Raw genomic sequence first — 27,619 nt, 5'->3', positions numbered from 1 at the left:
GGGCAGCAGATAGATGGGAATACCACCACCTGGAAGATCCCCCCCAAGACACTCACCATCCTGACTTGGAAATATATCGCTGTTCTTTCACTGTCACTGGGTCAAAATCCTGGAACTCCCTTCCTAACAACACTGTGGGTGTACCTAACCACCTGAACTGCAGTGGTTCAAGAAGGCAACTCACCACCACCTCCTCAAGGGCAACTAGGGATGGGCAATAAATACTGGCCCAGATAGTGAAGACCACATCCCATGGATAAATTTTTTAAAAAGTCATTTGTAGACCTATGTATGTGCTTGACATCTTTTCATTTGTTAATAAATGTTTAAGTTAGTTTTCTAAAACATCTCTTAAGTATTGGTGGACTTATTACTTCTGAATTCAGGGCACGCATCTCAAAGTAAAATACGAATTACAAAATCATTGTGACCACGTGACCAAGTTACCTTGTGGATTTGATCCACCTGGCACACATCATCTGCCGCTTCAATACAGGATTCATTCAGCAAGGTTCATGTCAACACGGGTCAGGGGCTTCCCGTGCTCAATGTTGGGTGCAGTTGGCAAGGTTTGTGTTTGGCTCAGGTCACGTTGGCTCGGGTCAGGGACTTCCTGCACTAAAGGTTGATAAGGATCAAAAAAAAGTGCAGTTTTTGGATGTGTTTGGCTTTCAGATTTATGGATAAAGGATAATCGACCTGATTTTGCTGTTTATTAGTGTCTGCATATTCCTGAGCACTAGGCTACTTACAGAGTGACTAGCACTACTGTATTTTAGTTATCTAAGGCAGACCTGAAAAGTTTCTTCCAGAAAACTGTTTGAACCACTGAGAAATTCTCCAGCGTCCATTACAAACAGGTACAAAAAGACAAGGACCAGAGATGTTTCCTGAATATTCCTGGGAGGGCCCTGTTCTGTCAGTAGATCAAACCAGTTTACCAGCCATTCAAATGTTAGTCACAGAGCCCAGTTTCAGCATGATCAACTTTTCTCCACTTCTCCTCCAGAAATGTGTTCCCCTACCCTGAGAAATTTGCAGCTTACAGTAGCTGCTTATAAGCTACTGACACAGAAAAGTTCACCCTCACAAACTCAGTGCTCCCCCAGTTTGTCCTTGGCATTGTATTGGGAGCAGAATTTACATATTATGATGAGCCGATATTGAATTATGGAGCTGTGTAGCCTAAATCAAATTATCAACCCATTATTTTCCTTGCACACATAGCATTATTGTATGAGGCATCTTTTGTCTCATCCTTCATGACAGTGAATGTGATATTCCCCAGAAACTTTGGAAAAACAAGAAATAATGAGAGCTTAAAACAACAAGATGCCCATAAAGGAGTCTCACAGTTTTTGTAAGGATCCATCTTGGAGTAATGAAGATAGAAATAAAATTTTTTTAAGATGTGTTGCAATAGTTAATTGAAGAAAAACCTTTGTTTCTTCATCAAGTTACATTCCTATTGAGTGAAAACAGTTATCAGTCATAGGAAGAACATGGTATTAGTGGTTTTGTGTTTGATATATATAACCTTCCTGTTCGGAGGGCAGCAGTGTTTATTTTCCCACCTGTTAAGTTCATAAGGTTGAAATAATAGTACGCTTACATCTGCATTCTATTCTTTTTTTTACTTAACTCATCTGTTCAGCAGAGTTACCATTTGACATTTATTCCGAACAACTTGCATTTTAATGATACTGTTTGACCACACTGATTGCTTAAGGGTTGCATTGGAGTGAACTAATGTTTAACTACCATTGTCAATGAACTTTGCTTTTTACATTTCATCATTGCTTTGTGTATCCTTGCATCCATTAGTGTTTTGGCTCTGCTTTTTTGAACATCCAGATAATGAAGTAAAGATCTGCTTACTGCTGCCCAAACTGTTTCAATGGAAAGCACATTGTCACGTTATCATCTGGCTTGTCATTTCACCATGATATTTTCCTTACTACAAGCCCCATAGCTTCCAATTATTGTTGTTCTTCCATTTAGGGGATGTACACAGTCCCATTATCTCACCATTGATCCTCTATTAGTTTCTTCCCAGCTAGGACTTAGTCTATTATCATTCAGTGATGACAATCATCAGGTGTCCAACACATGATAAGCTCATTTTAAGCTTCTTGGTATTGTTAACACAAGCACACCACACACTATTTCAACATTAGTCACTTTATCCTCCCACCTGAACTCCAAGATCCTCTTTGCAGAGCACATTACAAAAACATCCAGTTCTGTGCTTTCATCATGCCCCAGAACACCTTTAGGACAAAATGTGGGTTAGTTGGACTGCAGTCAGTCAAAAAAGCTACTGAGCTCAGAATGGGAAAATAGTGGGAGTTTATTATGATCAGATTTCAAAAAAGACTGTTAAAGTTAAAGCTCATTCATTCCAATGCACATGCTATTTCAGCCTTAATTGCTGTGCAAGAGTATATTTTACATTAATTTTTATTATTTTTCATGTTGTCTCTAAGGGCACAAATCTTTAGGGCTGTCTGTTAGCTCATTAATTTTACACAGTGAGTAACTACCTAAAATTGCATTCTAAATATCAACCACTGCCAGCTATTATGAACATGTTCAGAAAACGTACAGCAACTAGATCAAAACCTAGCACCAGAGTGGTCACCTTGGACATCACACAATTTGATTAATTTGAAATGAATTTTGAGCATTTTGTGTCATCTTTAAGCATTATAATTGTGTTATATGACACTACAGTTACAAACTGCTCTGCTTTATTTTGGACAAAACATTATTTATAACTTTTGGGTAGACTGACTCAACAAGCAACTTTCATTTTGTGTGATTGTTTTCTTTAATCATAACATATTCAATACTAAAAGCTGAATTGAATAGGTCCTACCATGACAGCTGGGCAAAGCTCTATTCCATCCAGGTCTTCCATCATCTCCCATGATGCAAGTAAGGGTTGAATAACCTTGCAACACATATCCTGCATTGCAATAATATGTAACGGTTGATCCCAGCTTAAAGTCACTTCCCAGTCTGGTGCCATTCATAACATTCCCAGGATCAAAACACGATTCCCGAAGTTTTGCTAAATAATCAAAAAGGTGATGTTCAGAAAATATTGATTATCAAAATACCAATATTGGTGCTTCTCAGAAATATTTTTCAATGAATCTCACAAAAAAATTGTCGTAAAAAAGAGAAATTTCCTTTTTGAGGATTCCATCCATCAAGGTCAAAAACCTTGGGGACCAAATTCTTATCAAGCTGCTTTGAAACATTGGCACAAAATTTTTAGTCACTTCCAAGCCCAGAAATGGAGGGAGCCAGGCACTAAAAATAGCGTTCTGGCTACATCCCGCCTCATCCACACACTACTCTTTCCCAATATTGAGGATCAGGATATTCATGGAGCCAGCTCCTCCCATTAGTTATTTAATTGTCCACCACCATTCATGACTGGATGTGACAGGACTGCAAAGCTTTGACCTGATCCGTTGGTGTGGGATCGCTTAGCTCCTTCTAGAGCATGCTTTTTCCACTGTTTAGCATGCACTTGGTCCTGTGTTGTAGCTTCATCAGGTTGGCTCCTCATTTCTAGGTATGCCTGTTGCTGCTCCTAGTCAACCAGGGATGGGCCCCTACTTGACGATAATTGCAAAGTCAATATGCTGGGCCATGAGGTTAAAGATCCTACTACTGCTGATGGCCCACAACACCTCATAGGTGCCCAGTTTTGAGTTACTAGATCTGTTCTGAATCTATCCCACTTAGCACAGTGTTAGTGTCACACAACACAAATGAAGCATGCCTTCAGTGTAAAAAGGGGGCTTCATCTCCACTATGACTGTGTGTAATCAATCCTACCTCTACTGTCATGGGCAGATGCATTTTGACAGGTTGTTTGCTAAGGATGAGGTCAAGTAAATTTCCTTCTGTTGGTTCTCTCACCTGCAGGCCCAGTCTAGCCACTATGTCCTTCAGGACTTGGTCAGATCAGTCAGTAGTAGTACTACCTTGAACACTCTTGGTGATGGATATTGAAGTCTCCCACCCTTTGAAATACTTCAGAAGTGTAGTCACAGTTGCGATATAAGATACCTGGCAGCCAATTTGCACACAACAGGATACCACAAATACCCATGTAATAAATGGCCATATCATTTGGTTTGAATGTTTCTTCAGGAATAAATATTAACCAAGACTCGGGAAGAACTCGCCTGCACATCTTTGAAACAGTGTCACGGGATCTTTTACATCAAGTATTTAGAGCAGGCGGCCTTGGTCTAATGGTTCAGCTTTGAGTAAAATTTTAAATTACTGTAGATCGCAGCATATAAATTGACCTCTGAAGCTTCAAAAAATCCTTCCAAAAACAGGGGTCAACTTAAATGTCGAGTATAAAAAGTGAATCACCAGTGTTGGTGCAGGAGGACCCATTTCTGTTCATCAGTCACCATATGCAGTCTGCTCTGTGTGGGGTGCCTTAAATTCCTGAGAATCTTCTTGACAAAACAGTTCAAATCACTGGCTTGATCCCATGCACTAACTTATAAGGCGAGTAGAAATCTGCATATTCATCTCTGAGCTGAAAAATGGAGGCCAACTCCTGAGGCGAGTATAGCCCTAAACATGCATTTATCAGCTGACAAATGAGGGTTGGGGTCAACTTTTAAGCTGAGTATAGACCTAAACATGCATTTTGGCATCGAAAAAATGAGATCGACTGTTACACTGTGATCTACGATACCAATGGAAAGCAAGTTTCGCTGATGCTTCTGTTCAATTGTGCCCAAGAATACTAAAACCACTTGCGATGCTTCTGCTGGTCAAGATCAGTGCAATATTGTGCATTTACCAGCTGTGGCATCAGCAAACCAATTCTTATTCTTGTTAATGCCATAATACATACCCAGTTTCATAGATCAAGGCTGTCAGTTCTACAAGTAAAAATGCAAATTTTCTCAAAATTTCTTCTCCTAATATGAATCCCAATCTATTTTTAACTGTCTAAATTTCTCAATTTTATCATTTTAGTGATGCACCATTTCTTCCTTTGACTTATAGATTTTTTTATTTTTAATGGCATTCCTGCTTTTGTTGCTGGCTAATAAATGTTGCTTTTGCTATTGGTTAAAACATATCCAAAGTCAGCTTAGCTGCATTTCTGGCAGCCCACCAACAAAGTCTTCTACTTACAAATGATGGCAACATTTTTAAACCATCTTTTTAGTTCAGTTCTTCGCCAATGATATTGCCTTAATGGCTTAGTTTAAGAAATTGCCAAGAAGAGTACAATAGCATTTGAAATCCTAGAAACAGGGATTTCAGAAGCATACTGCAACGCAATTTAGATTCAGCATTATTTTGAACACATAACCACAAGTTAATGATGAAGATAAAATGAAAATCTCAAAGTTATGATACTAACCTTTGTATTCAATGTGGAATCCTGAAAAGCTAACAGAGCCATCACTTCGAAAAGCCAAGTGCATGTTGTTTGAGCTGCTCTCAATCCGCTCAGGCAGCTTATTATCAAGAAAGCTTCCAATCAGAGGGCTGTTACTGTCTGGACCATCGTAAAGGTAAAGGAAGTCATAGTTGGGCTCCATAGTGAAACTGCAAGGTAAAAAGTTCACATGCTCAAGTGACAGTATTACATTTCTACTGTTTCTTTTTTCTGAGCACCCAGCACTTCCATAAACTAAATTCAAGGACCTTCCCCAGCCACTCTCTCAGGCCAAACCACATTTTCACATCATTCCCCTCCTATTTGACGCTGAACAGAGCATCTGACTCTACCTCTGCAGCAAGGCCTGCTTCCATCCCTGCTTCAGCCCATCTGCAACATGAAACCAAACCATGCTTTTGTTACTTACAGCCATAACAGTTCCAGGGCCCTCCTGGTTGGTCTCCCATCCTTCACTTCCATAAACTTTATCTAAACATCTGGTGTCTGTATCTTAAGCCCTAATACCATCTTGCTGCATTGGCACACTGTCTGGCAGCACCTCAAATTTAGAATTCTTATTCTTGTATTCCAATCCCTACATGCCTCACCACTCATGGACAGAATTTTTAAACAACCACAACAGAGATGGGATCGGAGGTAGACGGGTCCACAAATTCCCGCCACAGACTGGCGTAATGGTTTGCTGACATGTTCTTGCCTTTAAGCCATTTTTAAATGTGCTAGTTTGGGGGAATGTCACCTGCCTTTGCTCAAGCAGTGGGTAGGCTGGAAGAAAATGACTGGAATTTTCTGGGGCCCCATGTTGAGGCTGAATCCAGGTCAATGAATGGAGTTAGCTTTCTGGCAGCAGGCACAGTGGGGCCAGTGCTCCATCTATCATTGTTAAACTGCCCCTCCGCCATCATGTGACTGTGAGTGCAAAATGACCACAGCTTCAGCCACTGGCTGCCAAGTGGAGTGGGTACTCTTCTGTGATGACAGCCTGGCAGCTGTGGCCTCTTTTTATTTTTCAGATTGATAAAAAATCTTCAGAAGGTACTTCAATCTTGAGGTGCCCTCTCTCTTTCCTACCTACATCAGCAGCACTTAACTCTGACAAAGGGGCTGCCAATGTGACATTTCTACATGCTCTCCTATTGGACCTCCAGCCTTGAGGGCCCACCTGCCATCCTTAATTGGATGGTGAGCACACATCCCGGCTAGTTGGCCCATGCTTCAAAAATCAAGATGGGCTTCAAGAGCTGATGTGATGTGAGGGTGCGACACAAAAATGCACGTGTCAGGGTCCCAACCCCGGAACAAAATTTCAGCCCCCTATCTCTGTAATTTCCTCCAGTCCCAACAGCCTCCAGTTGACATTCCTTCAAATCTGGTCTCTTACACATCTTCCACTCAGCCCTAAGTTCCAGAGTTTCCTCCTTGATCCTCATCAATTCACTAGCTCTTCTCTTCCTTTAAGATCCTCTTTAAAAACTATCTCTCTGACCAAGCTTTTTCCCTTTCTAATATCTCCTTCCTTAGCTCTGTGTCAATATTTGTCAGATTACACTTCTGCAAAGTGCCTGGGATCTTATTCTATGTTGAAGAATAGTATGGAAATACAAGATGCTGCTGCAGAAGGGAATATTCAAGTACTATCTTTTGATAGTTTCAACAATTAATTAGACATCTTACTTGGTTTGCTTTGGTGGACCAGTTTAAAAAAAGAAAGCAAAATTGTACATTTTTCAGCATTCTCTTCAAACTCTGCACCATTAAAATTGAGATAAAAGCAAAATACTGCAGGTGCTGGAAATCTTAAATGAAAACAGAAAATACTGGAAAAACTCAGCAGGTCTGGCAGCATCAGAGGAGAGAGAAACAGAGTTAACATTTCAAGTTCAAAATTTCCTTTGGAACTTAGAAATTGAGATTTCAGTTAAGCAATAAATATAGCTCGTAAACAATTTCATTCTGAGAATCTGCACTAATTGGTCCAATGTGAAATATTAGCCAGTAGGTAGGCAGCTTCAAAAGGTGAGCACAGGCGAGTGCACAGATGTCAGTATTTCCAACAGGAAAGTGCAACAATGACATTACTTATGACAATTTAATCCCAACAAGTTTTTTGCATGGTTGCATACTACTGAACAAATGTGGTAAACATCCATACAACTAATATACACAAGGAAGAAAAAATGGAATCAGATCAAAACTAATGCAGACAAGCAATCGATATTTTAAGTTTCAAATTGGAAAATTTGAATTATCCTCAAAATAGTACCCAAAACTCAAAATAGCCAGGGAACACAAATGCACCTTCCCACAATTACCAAGATTCACATACACACTCAACAACAGACTTCCAGGCCATACAGAAGTCATTCTCCCTTCCCCTGAGGCAGGAATCAGATACATAATATCCCAACAGTCCATGATGTATTATGTATATATATACGTGTGTGTGTGTGTGTGTGTGTGTGTGTGTGTGTCCACACAGAGGCAACCCACCATTGCTAGTCAATGAACTGTGGTGTTGTTGCATGGCTAGGAGCATAGAAGTCACAAGTACAAGGGGCTGAGATGCTCTGAAGCTCTTATGCAAAATTGAACCAAGCCTCAAGGTCAATGATTTAGGACCTAAGGAGAAGTATCCAACGTTGGGTCCTCTACCTAAAATAGGTTTCACCAGGCCTCCCACTATTGCTCCAGGATCTCCCACCACCTTTGCATTGTAATCCCTGAAGTCAACAGGAGTGGAGATGGGGAGGCAGGGAAATTGGCTGGATTCTGAAGGTCTCAACTTCTTTTCACTATTGACATGCAGCAGTGTAGTTGAGAAGCAACCCAAAACTCATGGTCTTACACTAAACCACAAACAAAGCACATTCTGTAAAGGAATTATTTTGTGACTTGAGAAACATATCCTATTTGTTACCCATAAATATAAAAGGAGACAGCAATGTTATTGAGCCTTTATTTGTAGCTATGCCATAAATGGGTACACCAGGGGCTAAGTTTGACGCTTTATGATCAACTTACCCCATACTCAATGCTTGACAGCTGTTCATTATTATTCGCTGCAGTGGTTGTTTGCTGTCACCAAGGAGCATCTCAGATTGATTGGTGCCCTGGAAACGCTATGATTCACTGATGGAGATGGAGAGCCATGCATAAGCTGAGGTATATCTCAAGGTATTTTGTAATAAATGGAGTTATTAGATAGAACTAAGATTGAAAGTGAACAGGAGGAATTTAAATGGTTCCACTGACGGTCATCAGAGTTCTTCTCCCATCAGATTCTCAGCTGCATAGGAAATTGAAAATCCAGGCAATGGATGGAAAAATAATCAAATTATTAGTACCATCCATTGCACTTCAGAGTTTACAGGTTTATGCTACCCTGTCATCAGCTTTTCTCTGGGCAGAAATATCTTATTTGAAAGCTGCGTATAAAGTTTACAGATTACAGTGAGGTACTTTATACACACTGTTTTCTGCCACAGTGAGAATGTTTCCAAACTCTATTTTGTACCAGGAGCAGAGATTAATGAAATCATCTTACAATACTCTGTGAAATCAGCACATACACAGAAAAGATATAAAGCTGAAATTGGTACAGAAATTAGCACAAATGCCCTGGCCATGTTATGTCAGGTTGCCAAATTTAACTGAATGTATTCCTGGAAGTTTGATTGTTTGACATGACGTCTGATCATGTGCCATTAATCACAATGTCTGATCACATGATGCTTTCCCACAGTTTGAAAATGTTATTGCATTTAATTTATACAGTTAGGTCACATATGCTAAATCTTTTCCTCTTAAATCTCTTTACTGAGAAAAAGGCTCTTGAGCTCTGTTTTCCCATGTCTGGAATTTATAAAATATATTCATGTAAACAATGAAATATTGAACTTCTCAAGACGTATCTCTAAACAGTCATGGTAATTGAAAAAACATGTAGAATAAAATAATTTCCATTGGAATTATCTGACAGGTCCACCACGAGCATTTTTTTGGTTTTAAAGATACAACCTGCATTAAATATTTTTTTCATATCTTTTATAAACAATTATGTAAAAGGAGTTTTCTTTTATTTTACACAAAAACAAACTTCTAAAAGCAATGGAACGTTTTTAAATCCATCTTTAGTACTTGGGGAATGCTAATTTTTATTGCTGATCCCTAGTTGACTGAGGTGACGGTGGTGGACCTATTTCTCCAACTGCAATGGTTCAATGCAACGGAGTGGATTGCTCAGCCAACCTATGAGGGGCCTAGATAGAGTGGATAGGAAATCCCTATTCACTTTAGTTGAGGGGTCCATAACCAGGGGCCCATAACCTGCCTTAAAAATATTCAAAGACTCTGCTTCCACCGCCCTTTGAGGAGGTGAGTTCCAAAGGCTCACGACCCTCTGAGAGAAAAAAAATTGCCTCATTTCTGTCTTAAATAAGTGACCCCTTATCTTTAAACAGTGACTCCCAGTTCTAGATTCTCGAAGTAGGGGAAACATCCTCTTCAACTCCACCCTGTCGAGGCCCCTCAGGATCTTAAAGGTTTCAATCAAGTCGCCTCTTACTCTTCTAAACTCCAGTGGATACAAGCCTGACCTGTCCAGCCTTTCCTCTTAAGACAATGCATTCATTCCTGGTATTAGTCTAGTAAACCTTCTCTGAACTGCTTCTAACACATTTACATCTTTCGTTAAATAAGGAGACCAGTACTGTACACAATACTCCAGGTGTGGTCTCACCAGTACCCTGTACAACTGAAATATAACCTGGAAAAACTCAGCAGGTCTGGCAGCATCGGTGGAGAAGAAAAGAGTTGACGTTTCGAGTCCTCATGACCCTTCGACAGAACTTGAGTTCGAGTCCAAGAAAGAGTTGAAATATAAGCTGGTTTAAGGTGTGTGTGTGGGGGGCGGAGAGATAGAGAGACAGAGAGGTGGACGGGGGGGGTGTGGTTGTAGGGACAAACAAGCAGTGATAGAAGCAGATCATCAAAAGATGTCAACGACAATAGTACAATAGAACACATAGGTGTTAAAGTTAAACTTCGTGACATTATCTAAACGAATGTGCTAATTAAGAATGGATGGTAGGGCACTCAAGGTATAGCTCTAGTGGGTGTTTTTTTTATAAGGTAAATAGGTGGGAAAAGGAAAATCTTTATAATTTATTGGAAAAAAAAAGGAAGGGGGAAACAGAAAGGGGGTGGGGATGGGGGAGGGAGCTCACGACCTAAGTTGTTGAATTCAATATTCAGTCCAGAAGGCTGTAAAGTCCCTAGTCGGAAGATGAGGTGTTGTTCCTCCAGTTTGCGTTGGGCTTCACTGGAACAATGCAGCACGCCAAGGAAAGACATGTGGGCAAGAGAGCAGGGTGGAGTGTTAAAATGGCAAGCGACAGGGAGGTTTGGTCATTCTTGCGGACAGACCGCAGGTGTTCTGCAAAGCGGTCGCCCAGTTTACGTTTGGTCTCTCCAATGTAGAGGAGACCACATTGGGAGCAACGAATGCAGTAGACTAAGTTGGGGGAAATGCAAGTGAAATGCTGCTTCACTTGAAAGGAGTGTTTGGGTCCTTGGACGGTGAGGAGAGAGGAAGTGAAGGGGCAGGTGTTGCATCTTTTGCGTGGGCATGGGGTGGTGCCATAGGAGGGGGTTGAGGAGTAGGGGGTGATGGAGGAGTGGACCAGGGTGACCCGGAGGGAGCGATCCCTACGGAATGCCGATAAGGGGGGTGAAGGGAAGATGTGTTTGGTGGTGGCATGCATCATGCTGGAGTTGGCGGAAATGGCGGAGGATGATCCTTTGAATGCGGAGGCTGGTGGGGTGATAAGTGAGGACAAGGGGGACCCTATCATGTTTCTGGGAGGGAGGAGAAGGCGTGAGGGCGGATGCGCAGGAGATGGGCCGGACACGGTTGAGGGCCCTGTCAACGACCGTGGGTGGAAAACCTCGGTTAAGGAAGAAGGAGGACATGTCAGATGAACTGTTTTTGAATGTAGCATCATCGGAACAGATGCGCTGGAGGCGAAGGAACTGAGAGAATGGGATGGAGTCCTTACAGGAAGCGGGGTGTGAGGAGCTGTAGTCGAGGTAGCTGTGGGAGTCGGTGGGTTTGTAATGGATATTGGTGGACAGTCTATCACCAGAGATTGAGACAGAGAGGTCAAGGAAGGGAAGGGAAGTGTCAGAGATGGACCACGTGAAAATGATGGAGGGGTGGAGATTGGAAGCAAAATTAATAAATTTTTCCAAGTCCCGACGAGAGCATGAAGCGGCACCGAAGTAATCATCGATGTACCGGAGAAAGAGTTGTGGAAGGGGGCCGGAGTAGGACTGGAACAAGGAATGTTCCACATACCCCATAAAGAGACAGGCATAGCTGGGGCTCATGCGGGTACCCATAGCCACACCTTTCATTTGGAGGAAGTGAGAGGAGTTGAAGGAGAAATTGTTCAGCGTGAGAACAAGTTCAGCCAGACGGAGGAGAGTAGTGGTGGATGGGGATTGTTCGGGCCTCTGTTCGAGGAAGAAGCTAAGGGCCCTCAGACCATCCTGGTGGGGGATGGAGGTGTAGAGGGATTGGACGTCCATGGTGAAGAGGAAGCGGTTGGGGCCAGGGAACTGGAAATTGTTGATGTGACGTAAGGTGTCAGAGGAATCACAGATGTAGGTGGGAAGGGACTGGACAAGGGGAGAGAGAAGGGAGTCAAGATAACGAGAAATGAGTTCTGTGGGGCAGGAGCAAGCTGAGACGATCGGTCTACCGGGGCAGTTCTGTTTGTGGATTTTGGGTAGGAGATAGAAGCGGGCCGTCCGAGGTTGGGCGACTATCAGGTTGGAAGCTGTGGGAGGGAGATCCCCAGAGGAGATGAGGTCAGTGACAGTCCTGGAAACAATGGCTTGATGTTCAGTGGTGGGGTCATGGTCCAGGGAGAGGTAGGAGGAAGTGTCTGCGAGTTGACGCTCAGCCTCCGCGAGGTAGAGGTCAGTGCGCCAGACAACAACAGCACCACCCTTGTCAGCGGGTTTGATGACAATGTCAGGGTTGGACCTGAGAGAATGGAGTGCAGTAAGTTCAGAGAGAGACAGGTTAGAATGGGTGAGAGGAGCAGAGAAATTGAGACGACTAATGTCGCGCCGACAGTTCTCAATGAAAAGGTCGAGAGAAGGTAAGAATCCAGAGGGAGGGGTCCAGGTGGAGGGAGAATATTGGAGATGGGTAAAAGGATCCGTTGAACTGGGAGAGGACTCCTGCCCAAAGAAGTGAGCCCGGAGACGAAGACGGCGGAAGAAGAGTTCGGTATCATGCCGAGCCCGAAATTCATTGAGGTGAGGGCATAAGGGCATGAAACTAAGTCCTTTGCTGAGCACTGGACGTTCAGCATCGGAGAGGGTAAGGTCAGGGGGTATAGTGAATACACGGCTGGGGTTGGGATTGGAAGAAAGGGTGGGGACGGAGGGACAGGCAGGGGTGGAGGGTCCTAGATGGGTGTTGGTGTCGATGAGTTGTTGGAGCTTGCGTTCCTTAGCACTTGAGAGAAAGAGAAAAAGTTTCTTGTTGAGGCGTCGGATGAGCCGAAGGATAAAATGAAACTGGGGGCACGCGCAGCTTTGAAAAAGGGTACGGCAGTGCTGCTGGAGGGAGAGGTCGAGTGTGTTCATATGGCGGCGCATGGCACTGAGTGTGGATTTCAGAATGTGACGGGAACAGCAGTCCGAGAAACGTTTTTGTTTTGGATTTCCAGCATCCGCAGTTTTTTTGTTTTTATGAAATATAACCTCCCTTCTTTTGTAATCAATTCCACTCACAATAAATGATAACATTCTATTAACTTTCCTAATTACTTGCTCTATCTGCATACTAGCCTTTTGCGATTCATGCGTGAAGGGGAATCGTTTCATCTAGACGATGAAGGGGATCTGGATCTCATTGCCAGAAAGAGTGTATAGAGGCAGAAACTCTCATAACATTTAAAAAGTACTTGGATATGCACTTGAAGTGCCGTAACGTACAAGGCTATGAACCAAAAGCTGGAAATGGGATTAGCCTGGACGGCTATTTTTCAACTGGTATGAGCAAAACATCTAGATCAGACCAGGTATGGAAAATGTCTTTTTTTGTAAAGAAGATATGTGAACCAGTTGAGTTTTTAAATCAGTCAGATTTTTAAACTGAATACATATTTTCAACAGACAATGGTGGAATTTAAACACATTCATGACATAACCATTACACTACCATACTCCCTTACGTGTATCTGGAGTTCCTCACTAACTGGATGGCCGACAGAGCATTCAATATATAAAATGTTTCTCAAACAGGTTAAGGTGGCTAATTTGGGGCCATGTCACCTCAGAGAATACAAAAAAGTTTGCAATAGTATTGGTCAACCCATCCTGAACAATTTCAGAAGTTAGAAAATGCCTATCACCTGCAACTTAACATGGAATTAGGAATAGTAGTCTTTGTGCTGCTCTCAATTATGTCCAGTAGTTAGTTTGATCTTTGAGAAGAACTAATTTCCTCCATAGTTTCCAGGATACAAATTGCTTACTAATTTTGTCTCCTGTAAATTTGTAATTTGATGCAAGATATGTTCATGTCAAATAATAACACTGTTCTTCACATAAATACAGGAAAATTTAGAATGAGTTACTATATTAACCAGCTGACATGGAAAGATCCTCTTTCTGCTGCCAAATTAAGAGTGACTAATTTTATCAGAAACATTTTGTGTGCATAAAAAGGTAAATAATCTCATTTTGCACTCAGAACAGATTGTTCATTAAAATTATCGGTATGAATTTCACACTACGTGGTCCCCAGAAAAGTCACAAATAAGGAAAATATGCATATATATATAAGGTGAGTTTGCTGAATGCAGGAAGAAAAACCCATTCTTGTGTTTCATATGTTGATCACGTTATTTCAATGTAACCAACTGAAAAATATTGAAAATTTTATTCCTTGACTAATGGAGCATGACATATACTGCGCATTTATGACTTCATTTAAAAAAAACTTCAGAATTATATTAATGTTTTCCCTTTTATTGGCATAATTTAAGGAAATTATTACTCAAAATATATGAAAAACAACAACTTGTAAGTACATAGTGCCTTTAATGTAATAAAATGTTGCGGAAAAGAGACATATGTAGCTGAGGTTTTTTTGTGTTGCACTCAGCAGGAAAATGCAAGAACGCCAAATTTCAAACATTTTACACTACAGCCTTGCAACTTTTTTGAATTACCCAGGAGCTTGGGGAGCCTATAGTCCCCATTGCTTTCTCCACGGCAACACTTCAGCCAATCAGAGTTGATTTGCTAACCAATCAGCACCCTGTTCTCCTACAGTATAAATTGCTGTAATCATTTAAAATTGACATTCTTGCATTTGTCCTGATAAGTGCAAGATGAAAAGTTGCAGCAACATGTCTCTCTTTTCGGCAATATTCAATTCTATACGACCAAGGAACAGTAAGAAAATGTCCCAAGCCAGTTCACAGAGGTATAAAAAACAAAAATATGACATGAAACCCATAGGGCCAAACAACCAAAAGCCTGGTTAAAAACGTAGCAGTGTACGAATAGTTGTTTAATAGTACAGAACTTGAGTGCTGCGAAAAAAGACACATGTTGTCAAGGTTTTTCATCTTGTACTCATCAGGACAACTCGCAAGAAGATCAAATGTAAAGGGAACAATAATTTATGATTCATGAGAAGAGAGTGCTGATTGGCTGGCAAGTGGACCCTGCTTGAAAGAACATTGCCATGGAGAATGCACGAGTTAACTAATGACTGACAGTTAACTGCCAAACTTTGTCTGAAGTTAAACAAGGGAGGTTGACACTGATTGGTCAAGGCATTGCCCTGGGGAATGAACCAGAGAGTGATTGTCACCTATTTTGTTTATTTGAAACAGGCGCAATGTGTGTACATGCTCTTCCTGTCTGCAAAGTTCAGAGCCCTGTGTATTAATATATGTAGTTTCTAGCACACCTATGTACACCACACTGTGAGCCCAACACATAATCTTAAATTAGCTGTCAGTGTAATTTATAGCACAAACAGGGTTGTTTAGCAAATGTTGTCCAATTGTGAAATCACATCTAGTGTTGGACATTGTGTTTTGAGCTTTGCAAGCATGGACTGGTTGGGTACAGTTGGTACCTTGGGGGGAATTTTTAGCTCGTCAGGAGAGCATGCGCCCGTCCTGCCCAAACACAAAATGATGCGTGATGACTTCGGGCGAGATCCCTGCATCATCGCTCACTCGCGATATTTTGGTCGGTGCACGTGCACTGGAGTGAACAGGGTGCCTGCCAACAATTAAAAGGCTTATTAAGGCCATTAAAAGGGTAACTGAAAGAAAATTTTTGCTGCCTGTCCAACCTTACCATAAGACCATAAGACATAGGAGCAGAAATTAGGCCATTCGACCCATTGCGTCTGCTCCACCATTCAATCATGGCTGATAAGTTTCTCAACCCCATTCTCCCTCCTTCTCCCCGTAACCTTTGATCCCCTTACGGTTGGCGGGCAGGCGGAAAGGCCAAGCAGCCTATGCAATTTTAGGAAACCTCATCCACAGGTGGGATTCCAATAGCAAATAAAAATAAAATTAAAATTTTAAAATTTAATTAATAACACGTCCCTACTCATGTTATGGAGTCACATGAGGGGACATGTTTTATAACATTTTAGAAATCTTTATTTTTTATTTTGAAAAATGTTCATCTCCCTGAGGCAGCTTTGTGTCTCAGGGAGATTTTCAAGCGTGCACTTGCACACATGCACGATGTTTGACTTGCCCCCCTCCCCCCTCCCCCAGACACATGCAGTGCGGAGCGCTGCTGCTCACGTTTCACGCTGGGCAAGCCTTAATTGGCCTGCCAGCATGAAAGCGAGGTCCGGCCCTGATCGTGGTTGGCGGTCGGCTTCCAGTCCGCCCCACCCGCCCACCCCCCCACCCCCCCACCGAGCCTGCCTGATGAGGGAAAAACCCTCCCCCTTGTCTGTTATGAACAGCCGACAGGACATGGTGTTTGATATAATCTGCCAGTGTTTGGGGCATACCTAGCATCACACTGGCACTGAAATTCATACACCAAATTACGCATTTGTGTGATAGGCAGAGCATCTTTTTGGCATGATGGCAGCATCCTGTTAGTGGTGAATACAACCTCATGTTGCTACTGCATAGTAGCAGCGTTAAACAGCTGGCTTCATCTGTCATTCAAATTTTTGAGGCGCCTTACCCTTCCAGAATAACCTGAGGTAGACTGGGCACTTTTCAGTGCTGAAAGTGGAAGCCTTAGGCCCATTCATGAGTTTGCACGATATATAACGAGCAATGATCTGATGAGAGTAGCCACAATCTCACAGGATGGCTTTAATGCTCCTTATTTCAGCATCAAGTTTGCAGGTGAGCAAATGGAACAGGCCCTATTTACAAGGTTGCCAGTAAGGCCAATCTTAGTGTGTGGAACTATAGGAATTCCAACACGTATATTGACCAGTGAAGATAGGCTTGCAGTAGACGGTAGTAGAGAACCCCCTGGCAGATTTCTCAACTAGCACATCAAGCAAAGGGAGCTCATTTGATTGCTCCATTTCATTGGTAAATTTGAGTGCAGGATGGAGCCGATTAAGGTGTGTATGAGAATATTTTTCCATGCAACTGTGGATTCAAGTATAGTAAACATATCTTCTACTTATTGGAAACATGCAAAGGATAGGAAGTTGGGTGCCATTCCATCGAAGATGCATTTCTTGTGAAACCCAACAAAGATATCACTTCTCATGAAGTATAAATTGCTGTTCGCTTTACATTTGGTACACTTGCAAATTATCCTGATGAGTGTAAGATGAAAAGCTTTGACAACGTGCAGCTTTTCTCAGCAATATTTAAGCAGTGTCTTAAGGAAGGAAAGTGATTTAAAGAGGCAAAGAGGTTTAAGGAGGGCATTCCAAAGCTTAAGACTGAGGCAACTGAAGACACATGACAAATATTGGAGCAATTAAAATCGGGGATCCTCAAGAGGCCAAAATTAGATGAGTGCGGATATCTCACAGTTATAGGGCTAGGGGAGATTACAGAGAAAAGGAGGGGCCAGGGCATGGAGGGTTTGAAAAAAGGATTAGAATTTTAAAATTGAGGTATTGCTTATGTAGTTGCCAGCATAATAAGCACAATGGTGATGGGTGTGAATTAGCAAAGTTTTAGGTGACCTCAAGTTTATGAAGGGTAGAATGTGGGAGGCAGGCGAGGAGCACATTGAAATTAAGTCTAGAGGTAACAAAGATATGGATGAGGGCTTCAGCAGCAGATGAGCTGAGAGAGAGGTAAAAAGGGACGATGTTATAGAGGTGGAAAGAGGTGGGCTTAGTGATGGCATGGATATGTAGATGGAAGCTCACTTTGGGATCAAATATGACCAAGTTTCTGAACAGACAGCTTCAACCTCAGACAGTTGCCAGACAACTGGTGGCAAGGTGGCAGAGTTTGTGTTGGAGGCCAAAGACAATGGCTTCAGCTTTCCCTATTTTAATTGGAAGGAATTTCTGCTCAACCAGCACTGAATGTTGTTTAAGCACTCTGACAACTTAGAAACAGTGGAGAGAGGCGGTGGTAAGGTACAGCTATGTGTCATCAGCATACTGGCTGTTTTTAGATGATGCTGCTGAGGGGCAGCATGCAGGTGAGAAATAGGAGGGAGCCAAGGATAGATCCTTCAGGGTCACCAGAGGTAAATGTGTGGGAATAGGAAGAGAACCCATTTTTGTCAGTTCTCTGGCTAGACAAGAATGAAACCAGGTGAGTGTCGTCCCACCCAGCTGGAGGGTGAAGAGGCGTTGAAGCAGGATGCTGCAATCAACAGTGTCAAAGGCCACAGACAAGTCGAGAAGGGTGAAGAAGGATAGTTCGCCTTCATCAGTCAAATGACATCATAGAATGCCATTTGTGACTTTGCTAAGAGCTCTCTTGGTAACTCAATTTGATCATGATTCACAAATACATTGTGAAGAGGTATTAAATTTAAAGCTTTGCTGTTTCAGTTATTTTAGTGTTTTTCAAAATGCAAATTTAGTTGGTAATGCTTGCATGAAGTTCTCTTATAAAGTATGACATTATTTAAGCTGGAAGATCTGGCAATTTTCCACTAAAATGGGTGAAGCATAGTCTAGCATTCTGGGTAGGGCCATCGGCCATTTTCTCCCAAAATTTCAGATTTTCTTGGAGGCTGCATTTGTTGCTAATGCCATGCATGCGCAGTTTTAATGTTTTACTCCGTTATAGCATTGGGAGCGAAGGAGTAGGCATGAGCAGACATGCTTATCAACCAGTTATTAAAGACATTTTCCTGTGAATTTTGAAAGATATTTAAGCAAACATAGACACTGCAAGAAAACACCAGACAAGAACCCCATCTCCAAACCAGTTAAAAAAAACTCATATTGCGCCTAATAACCTTTGGCCCACAGCTCCCTAAATTAGAAGATGCCACCGAAAGACGCAGTGGCCCAGTGTCCGAGGCACTGATTCAATGATTTAAACCCGCTTACAGTCTCACTCTGGGCCTCGGTTGGTAACAACGTTGTTCTCATTCAGCAGGTGTCGAACTGCTGCAACCACACGATTCATTCAGTCCTATGCCCACAGTTCTGAATGGCTTACACACATAACCGCTCCCCCCCTCCCCCACCAAACTAATAGAACAAAAAAGCTTTCTAGCAGGCTAGGCACAGCAGAATGATGTCATTGGTTTTCTGCGTATGCGTGGACTAGTGTGCATGCAGAGATGGGTGTCGGCGACCATCTTGTACCATCTTGCACTATCTTGCATTGGCAGAAGACACAGGGGAGAATTATCTTCCCATCGGGGGGTTGTGCAGGAGCGGGCGTGCAGGCAGAGGGAGCTCATATGTGTGCGAAAGAGTGCAGAAATCTCCCTGAGGCACAGAGCTGCCTCAAGGAGATTAGTTTAGGTTTAAAAAATTCTATTAAAGGTAAAAAAAAAATTCAGAACATGTCCCTCCAGGTGAAACTGTCACATGAGCTGGGACATGTCAATGAATTTTTTTAAAACATTTTTCAAACCTTCAAGAACCTTCATGAAACCTCATCCCACCCGTGGATGAGGTTCCATGAAAAATGCAAAGGCCTAGGGCTTTTCACCTGGTTGTACAGGCAGCTCAGATTATTGTTTTAATTAACAGCTAACTGAGCTTAATAGGCTTTTGACAGTTTGGCGGACACGCAGCCGAGTCAGCTGCACGCCAGCCGAACCGAAATTCTGAATGACGTGCAATGATGTCGGGACACACGCCCGATATCACCGCACATCATTTTTTGCCTCGGCTAGGGGGCCCCGCCCTCACTCGCCGAGCCAAAGATTCTGCCCACGGTGTTTCCGTAAAATAGAGGCTGGAGAAATCTTATCCCACTCTCTGATTCATCATCCATATCTTACAAAGTTTCTCTTTTTGGTAGATTGTTTAAACATTGAAATCAACCATCAAGCTGGCCACTAAACTGAAGACTTACACGATAGTTTTCCTTACTAATCCCAACAATGAATCTGAAACTTGGACACTCTATAGAAGGCACACTCAACAACTGACAGAAGTTTAATCAAAGACACTTCTGCACTTCATTTTGTATGAGGTTGGAGGACACAATCACTAATAGCAAAGTGCTGCTGGAGAACTTACAGTATCATCGTTATAGGCTATGAAAATCAATGTTCAGCTTCATTAAGCTGGGTACATTGGGGCTTGCCAGGTTTTAATGCTCTCAATTGATCTCAACTTGAAAATAAAGCCCATGTGATTTGCTAAGCATGTCTTAAGTACTTCATTTTGTCACAATTTTTTAGCTAGCATATTATTTATTAAAGATTATCAACATTCTAGTAAAGCTAGAATGTTTGTTATAGGCTCCTATCCATGGGTACCTTACAGGCTCGATCCAGCATAATTTAGTACTCAAAAGCTTCTCATTTAGAAGGCGGTCTCTAGTCTTGTCTGTCCTGTCTCTTAGCTTGCAACTTGTTTTGAGTGATCTGTAAAATCCTGACACCTAACAGTGACAGGTGGCAGCACTGTGAAGAGCACAAACATTTCTCATTTAGAATATGGTTTCTTACTTGAAGGAAAAATAACTTTGAGAGATTTGAAGGTAACACACAATCCCATGAGATGTGGTGTTTACTGCTCCTCAGCAGAACTGACCTGCCTGGAGCCCAGCTGCATCTTGGAATTCAATCTCTTGATCTAAGACTTGAAAGACAGCTATAAATTCTTTAAGAGCTGAAAGAGTATTTTGACACCAATAACTGAGCTAATGTGTAGGGTAGGGTACACAACTAAGTCTAACAGCGCTGTTCCAGTCTGAGAAGAACTGTAAAACCAATGGGAGATGCGGATAGCTCCTACTTCAGAGTTAGCACAGTCACATAGAGCAAGTGGAAGTATGTTTAGCAATTAAAATGAGAAAGAAACTATAGGCTAGAAATTTATTGACACAGTGCCATGTCGAGCGGTGCTGTGGATGCCTACTTCCAGTTCCCTGCCTGCGCCAGATGTTAATTTGCTGCTGACCTGAGATCACGCAGCCCAAGTGATTGATATGACACAATGATCCCAAATTTGATCAACAAATGCACAGGCAGCATTTGTTCAAGACAAAAACTGGAGTAAAACTGCAAGGTGGGCCCTCCAGTACCATTATTTAAAGGAACCTTATTGCAGGTAAGGTAATTCTTTGGAACATTTTCAAGTGCAATGTGTCTGAAACGACTCGAGTATTTTTGGAAATGTCTCAAAGAATTATTGCATTTGCCAGTGAGTGTCACCACATCCTTACCAGGTAGGGCAGGGCTGCGGTAGGAGGTTGGGGCACAGAGGAGTAGGTGACCTGTCCACACAAAGGTGGCAACTTGATAGTGACAGGAGGCAATCTGGCAGGCCAGCTAATGCACCCAGCATCTCGGTGTGTATACCCATTCAGCACTCTCCCATATGCTGCCCAATCAAAGTACTCAACCGAATCCTCTGTGGCAGCACTTGTGTGCCACCTCATCCTCCAGTGAGCTGGCAAACTAATCATCCTATTCTCCAGATAAAAGCAAAATACTGCAGATGCTGGAAATCTGAAATAAAAGCAGAAAATGCTGGAAAAACTCAGCAGGTCTGGCAGCATCTGTGGACAGAGAAACAGAGTTAATGTTTAGAGCCCGTATGACTCTTTTTCAGAGCTTTACTCCAAACCTGACTTCAGCCCAGATGTGCCCTGATGACTCACCTTGTCTGAATCCCAACTCTATACAAGCATTCAAGTTATGTGCAGTGCCAGTATCTGAGCTGGTGGCTGCAAGTGGCAGATCACATGACATGATCTCATCATGTTGTAAGCCTTTAAACCTGTAACCATATGCTTATTTCTTTCATATTAATGAATAGAGGAGGAGTCCTGTGGGCAGAGTTTGTCCGATGCTGGTAAGCAGATGGAGCTATGGGGAAGGGCTGTGACCGAACACCAGCACTGATGTAACCATAACGACACACGCACACAAACACGCGCGTGTGCGCGCGCACACACACACACAAACACACATGTCAGGGCAGGTGATGATTTGCAACGAACATGCCACAATCCTCAATGTTTCCAGTGACATTGGATGCTATGGGCCCCATTGCTACTGGTCTCACTGCAGAGAACAATCACCTCTGTAAGGCTCAGGAGATGCTGGTCCCTCCCAGTTCTGCTCTGCTTCCTTCTATTGTATGTCAACTTGTCCTGAAAGAGAAGGAAGAATGTCAATAATTGCACAGCAGTGTGCTTTGGTAATGTCAGAGCTCATTAGCTGGATCTATGTGGAGGCAGTGTGAGATGGATGTGAGGTTGGCAGCGTTGGTAAGTGCAAGACTATCAGGCGGAGGATCCATCTCGGCCTCTGGAGGTCCCCAGAATCACAGATGCCAATCTTCAGCCAATTCAATTAATTCCACGTGACAATAAGAAACGGCTGAAAGCATTGGATAGTGTAAAGGCTATGGGGCCCGAGAATATTCCGGCAACATTACTGAAGACGTGCTCCAGAACCTGCCGTGTCCCTAGCCAATCTGTTCCAGTGCAGCTACAAAACTGGCATCTACCCAGCTATGTGGAAAATTGTCCAGGTATATCCTGTACACAAAAAGCAGGACAAATCCAACACGACCAATTACCGCCCCATCACTCTATTCTCCATCATCAGTAAAGTAATGAAAGGGGTCATCAATAATGCTAACAAGCGGCACTTGCTTAGCAATAACCTGCTCACTGATGCCCAGTTTGGGTTCCGCCAGGGGTACTCAGCTCCTGACCTCATTACAGCCTTGGTTCAAACATGGACAAAAGAGCTGAACTCCAAAGGTGAGGTGAGAGTGAGTGTCCTTGACATCAAGGCAGCACTTGACCGAGTGTGGCATCAAGGAGTCCTAGCAAAACTGGAGTCAATGGGAATCAGGGGGAAAACTCTCCACTGGGTGGAGTCATGTGTGGCTCAAAGGAAGATGGTTGTAGTTGTTGGAGGTCAGTCATCTCAGCTCCAGGGCATCACTGCAGGAGTTCCTCAGGGTAATGTCCTCAGCGCAATCATCTTCAGCTGCTTTATCAATGACCTTCCTTTCATCAAAGTCAGAAGTGGTGATGTTCATTGGTGATTGCACAATGTTCAGCATCATTCACGACTCCTCAGATACTGAAGCAGTCAATGTCCAAATGCAGCAAGACCTGGACAATATCCAGGCTTGGGCTGACAAATGGCAAGTAACTTTCACGCCACACAAGTGTCAGGCAATGACCATCTCCAACAACTGAGCATCTAACCATCACACTTGACATTCAATGGCATTACCATCACTGAATCCCCCACTATCAACATCCTGGGGGCTACCATTGACCAGAAACTGAACTGGACTAGCCATATAAATATTGTGGCTACAAGAGGAGGTCAGAGTCTAGGAATCCTGCATTGAGTAACTCACCTCCTGACTCCCCAAAGATTGTCCACCATCTACAAAGCACAAGTCAGGAGCGTGATGGAAAACTCCCCATTTGCCTGGATGAGCGCAGCTCACAACACTCAAGAAACTTGACACTGTCCAGAACAAAGCAGCCCGCTTGATTGACACCACATCCACGAACGTTCACTCCCTCCACCACCGACGCACAGTAGCAGCAGTGTGTACCATCTACAAGATGCACTGCAGAAATTCACCAAGGCTCCTTAGACAGCACCTTCCAAACACATGACCACTACCATCTAGAAGGACAAGAGCAGCAGATAGATGGGAACACCACCACCTGGAAGCTCCCCTCCAAGTCACTCACTATCTTGACTTGGAAATATATCGCTGTTCCTTCACTGTCACTGGTCAAAATCTTGGAACTCCCTCCCTAACAGTACTGTGGGCGTACCTACACCACGTGGTCTGCAGCGGTTCAAGAAGGCTTTTCTTGAAGATTCACCACCACCTTCTCAAGGGCAACTAGGGATGGGCAGTAAATGATGGCCCTGCTAGCAAAGCCCACATCCAGTGAATGATTTTTTAAAAAATTATCTCCTGAGTGCTGCTGGATGGGTGAAGGGGGGTGGTGAATTAAGCAAGGTGAGAGGTTGGAGGTATGGCAGAAAGGCGATGACCTGTGAAGGTGCATTCACTGACTTTGGCCACCCACATGAGGGCATTAGACTTCTCTGTATTGTGGCTGCTAGGTCCTCAGGTCCAGGTTCCAGGAGTTCACTTTCCTACCTGCTCCCAATTCCTTCTGAAAGTGCTCCTTAAGAATCTCCTGGACTCCGCAGGATTACAATATCTCTCCTCCTTCCTACCGTACCACGAATGCTTCTGGTGCTGCATTCGTCACCATGGGTTCCTCTGTCTGCCCTGGTGCATACTTTTCAATAACTTACAGTGCAACAATCTTTTTCTGCAGCTTCCTTTTAGGATGCAGTCTGCCTTTAAGAAGAATAGCCTGCCTGAACCACAAGAGTGGTGTAATTGCTGCTGTGTGTAGAGCTCGCTGGAAGTGTTCAGGAGCAGATAGCAGTGCTGGAGATGGACAAGCTCACCGCACAAACATTCAGATGAGGTGGGTACACAAAGTTTACATGCTTCCAACACTGATCTGAACAGGCACAGGCAGGTTGCAAATTGAGACCCTAACCCAAAGAAATGGCGCTATCCAATTTCTAGCCCAATGTATTTTCTACCTCTATAACTCACAAGACAATAATAAACATAAAGTTGAGTGTTCGTCTGGGTATTAGTGCACCAAGGCTGTATGAGCATTGCACTTGCCAACTCACGTTTGTGCAAGAAGCCCTGGTGACCGATGAAATAACCCTTATCATCCTTTTATGGGTTATCTCTTCTGCGTAGGCACTGAAACATTGGGGATGCACAGAAGAGATAATGCACAATGGATAATAAAGCAGCTTAAGAGCGATTTAATTTGCCCATGAGTTAGTACGTTTTTGAGCAAGCAGTGTAAACGGTGCCAGAAATGCATACTGTCTAGTGGCAACTACATTGTATATACAGCCCTTAACTGTCAAAGGCAGCAGAATTTCATCTAAAAGTCTTGGCTGATTCAAATGTCAGTCTATGATGAGAGAACAGGGTGATATTGTTTAATGTGCCACTCAGAAGACATACTTTAAAATGGCTCCAATATGGATAATGTTAACAAATGGGTCAGTGACATAGCTCTCAATTGTTTCTTTCATCCTTGTATAATTAAGAAAGAAAGATAATTTGATGGTGGCATGGCTGTTTAATTGACTACACATCAACAGCTGAAATGAGCCAGTGTGAATGAAGCAGTATGCAATGTAGTGAGGGCTACACAGGATATGGGTAAATTATAGCCATGTACACAGTAAATATGATTTATGATTGGAGAACAGCCACAGGTTAGTGAGTTGCTGCAACCCACAGGGATCCTCTCTATTCTATAGCCAAACACAGAGAAAATGATAATAGTGAAGCAACTGTATGAGGCACTGAGCTGCAGTAGCCTGAATCACAGCAAACAGTAAACAATACTCCTGCTGCCAGCTTGGAACAGATTCAGGGGCAACATAAGCCACTGGGTAGATTCATTAAATTGACCAAAAATGTTCATTTTGTCGAACAGCATAAAGCAACAGTGCAGCAACAGATAAGAAAGAATAAGAAACTTAATACATGGCTCCTTACCAGAAAACAAATGAGGGAAGTTCAAAAAATAGTCTGCATGACTTGAAAGATATCTGTCAAAATCTTACTTTGTCAGCCATGGGATATAAACTGGGAAAGATTTGAACTTGGCAGCAACACTACGCACTGGCAATGTGAGTTGATTTTAAGATGTAATAACTTAATGCAGGCAATTTGCTGTTTGAATGGCCCATTATAAAGTAACACAAGTGACACAAAACAAACTCATTTCTGAAAGGTTAAAAGAAGCCTGTCGGATTTGTACACTCTAAAATAGCATAGACTGTGCATCAAGTTCTATGAAATTTAAACAAAAATTTGGCCCAGAGTAAATGAAAAATGCTGCCGTTTTGTGTTCAGCAAGGTGAGGCACTTGTTTTTAGGAAATGGGAGATTTTTGCTATATTTTGTGCCAATACACAAGATCAGATGTAGCACAGCTTAGATGCAGAGTAAATGTAGTCCTATCTCCCACCCTTAGAAATGATGGCACCTGTTTGTAAATCTCCTTCCTCCACCCCCCATTAGTTGGCCAACTATGAATGAGATTGCCAACATAACATCAATCTCCATCACACCACATGCAGTTTTGTACTATAGAGTTGACCCCCTAGGAACTAAGTTGAAAGTCCCCCATTTCATTTGATATAAAACATTACAGTCATCAGAAATAGTGCCTAACTTTCCATTTGATTGGCAAAAACTTTGGGTGGGTGGAGGTGAGGGGGGTAAATGTATGGGCCCAAATCTCCGAGCAGTTATGCACAAAGATTCTGCTGATCAGGCACTGATGCACATTTCTTCCTGGATTTCCTGATTCTGGCTATCAAAGAAACACACAGCACAGCATTCCCCGGGAAACTCTGTTGGAGCAGAGTAAAGTCGAGAAAAGACAGGATGCGGCTGCTTTTTACAGCACCAGTTGACTTATTCTGCTGGTAAGTTTAAAGATCCAGTCATTGAGTGTGGGTGAATGGGTGGGTTGGCGAGTGTGTAGGTAAATGGGTTGCTAGGTGAGTATGTGTGCGTGGTGGATAGGTGAGTAGATGGGTGAGGTTTGTGGGTGGCTGAGGTGGTTAGATGGATAGGTGGGTAGATGGCTGAGGTGGGGGAGTGGGTAGTCTTGTCAGGCTGAGGGGTAGTCAGGTTGTGGGGGTGTTGGATCAAGTCAGGGGGGTAGTTGATTGGTCAGTGGGAGGTTGTTGAGTTGGAGGGAAGTGGGTCAGTCCAGGAGCTCGTCAAGTCGGGTGAGTAGTCAGTTCAGGGCGTAGTTAGGTCCAATTAGGGGGTTAGTTGGGTTGGTCTGGGGTTATTCGGGTCGGGTCAGGTTGGGTGGGTAGTTAGGTCGGGTGGGTAATTGAGTCGGGGAATATAGTCGGGTCGGGGTAGTAGTCAGATCCAGGGGGTTGTCAGGTCCAGTAGAGGGGGTAGTCAAGTGGCGAGGAGGTAGTCAGGTTGGCTGGGGGGCGGGGGGGTGGTGTAGCTGGGTCAGGTCAGGGTGGTTAGTCACATCAGGAGGGTAGTCGGGGGTTCGGAAGGGTAGAGGTGCTCATCGGGGGGTAATTGAAGGAGTCAGTTGTGGTGTTCATCTGTCTAATATTTCCTGGGTAACTATCAGATAAGTACCATGGATCAGTCTGAAGTCTCCGGCTCTGGCTCAGAATCGGAGACATTTGTGGAGGGTCCCAGGAGAAGGGAAGTTGGCCATTGGAAGTTTAAACTTGCTGGGCAATTCGCATATAGGTCCACGTGTCAGGACCTCTGCAGAATCCTGCTGTGCACCTTCAACCATGTGTCCAGTCTCCAACAATCCAGACACCAGAAGATTCGGGCCATGATTTTCTTTATCGCTGCATCACTCAAATGTTCACTGTGAGATCATTTCGAATGAGTAGCTTGTGAAAAGAGAG

The 27,619-nt window shown here is 43.1% G+C and overlaps 1 protein-coding gene across 1 annotated transcript in view; it reads right to left on the bottom strand.

Moving 5' to 3' along the window:
* The window catches only part of csmd3b (CUB and Sushi multiple domains 3b), a 2,092,226-nt gene that overhangs the window by 361,967 nt on the left and 1,702,640 nt on the right, over positions 1 to 27,619 (bottom strand). The window contains exons 29-30 of the mRNA XM_041189252.1: positions 5,417 to 5,604; positions 2,879 to 3,073 (exon numbers count right to left, since the gene is read on the bottom strand). Of these exons, the coding sequence (XP_041045186.1) occupies positions 2,879 to 3,073; positions 5,417 to 5,604 (383 nt within the window). The remainder of the gene's footprint in view (positions 1 to 2,878; positions 3,074 to 5,416; positions 5,605 to 27,619) is intronic.

Source organism: Carcharodon carcharias, chromosome 6 (assembly GCF_017639515.1).
Source record: "Carcharodon carcharias isolate sCarCar2 chromosome 6, sCarCar2.pri, whole genome shotgun sequence".
NCBI lineage: Eukaryota > Metazoa > Chordata > Chondrichthyes > Lamniformes > Lamnidae > Carcharodon > Carcharodon carcharias.
Note: the sequence above shows the minus strand (reverse complement) of the source record. Positions and strands in the feature narration are given on the sequence as shown.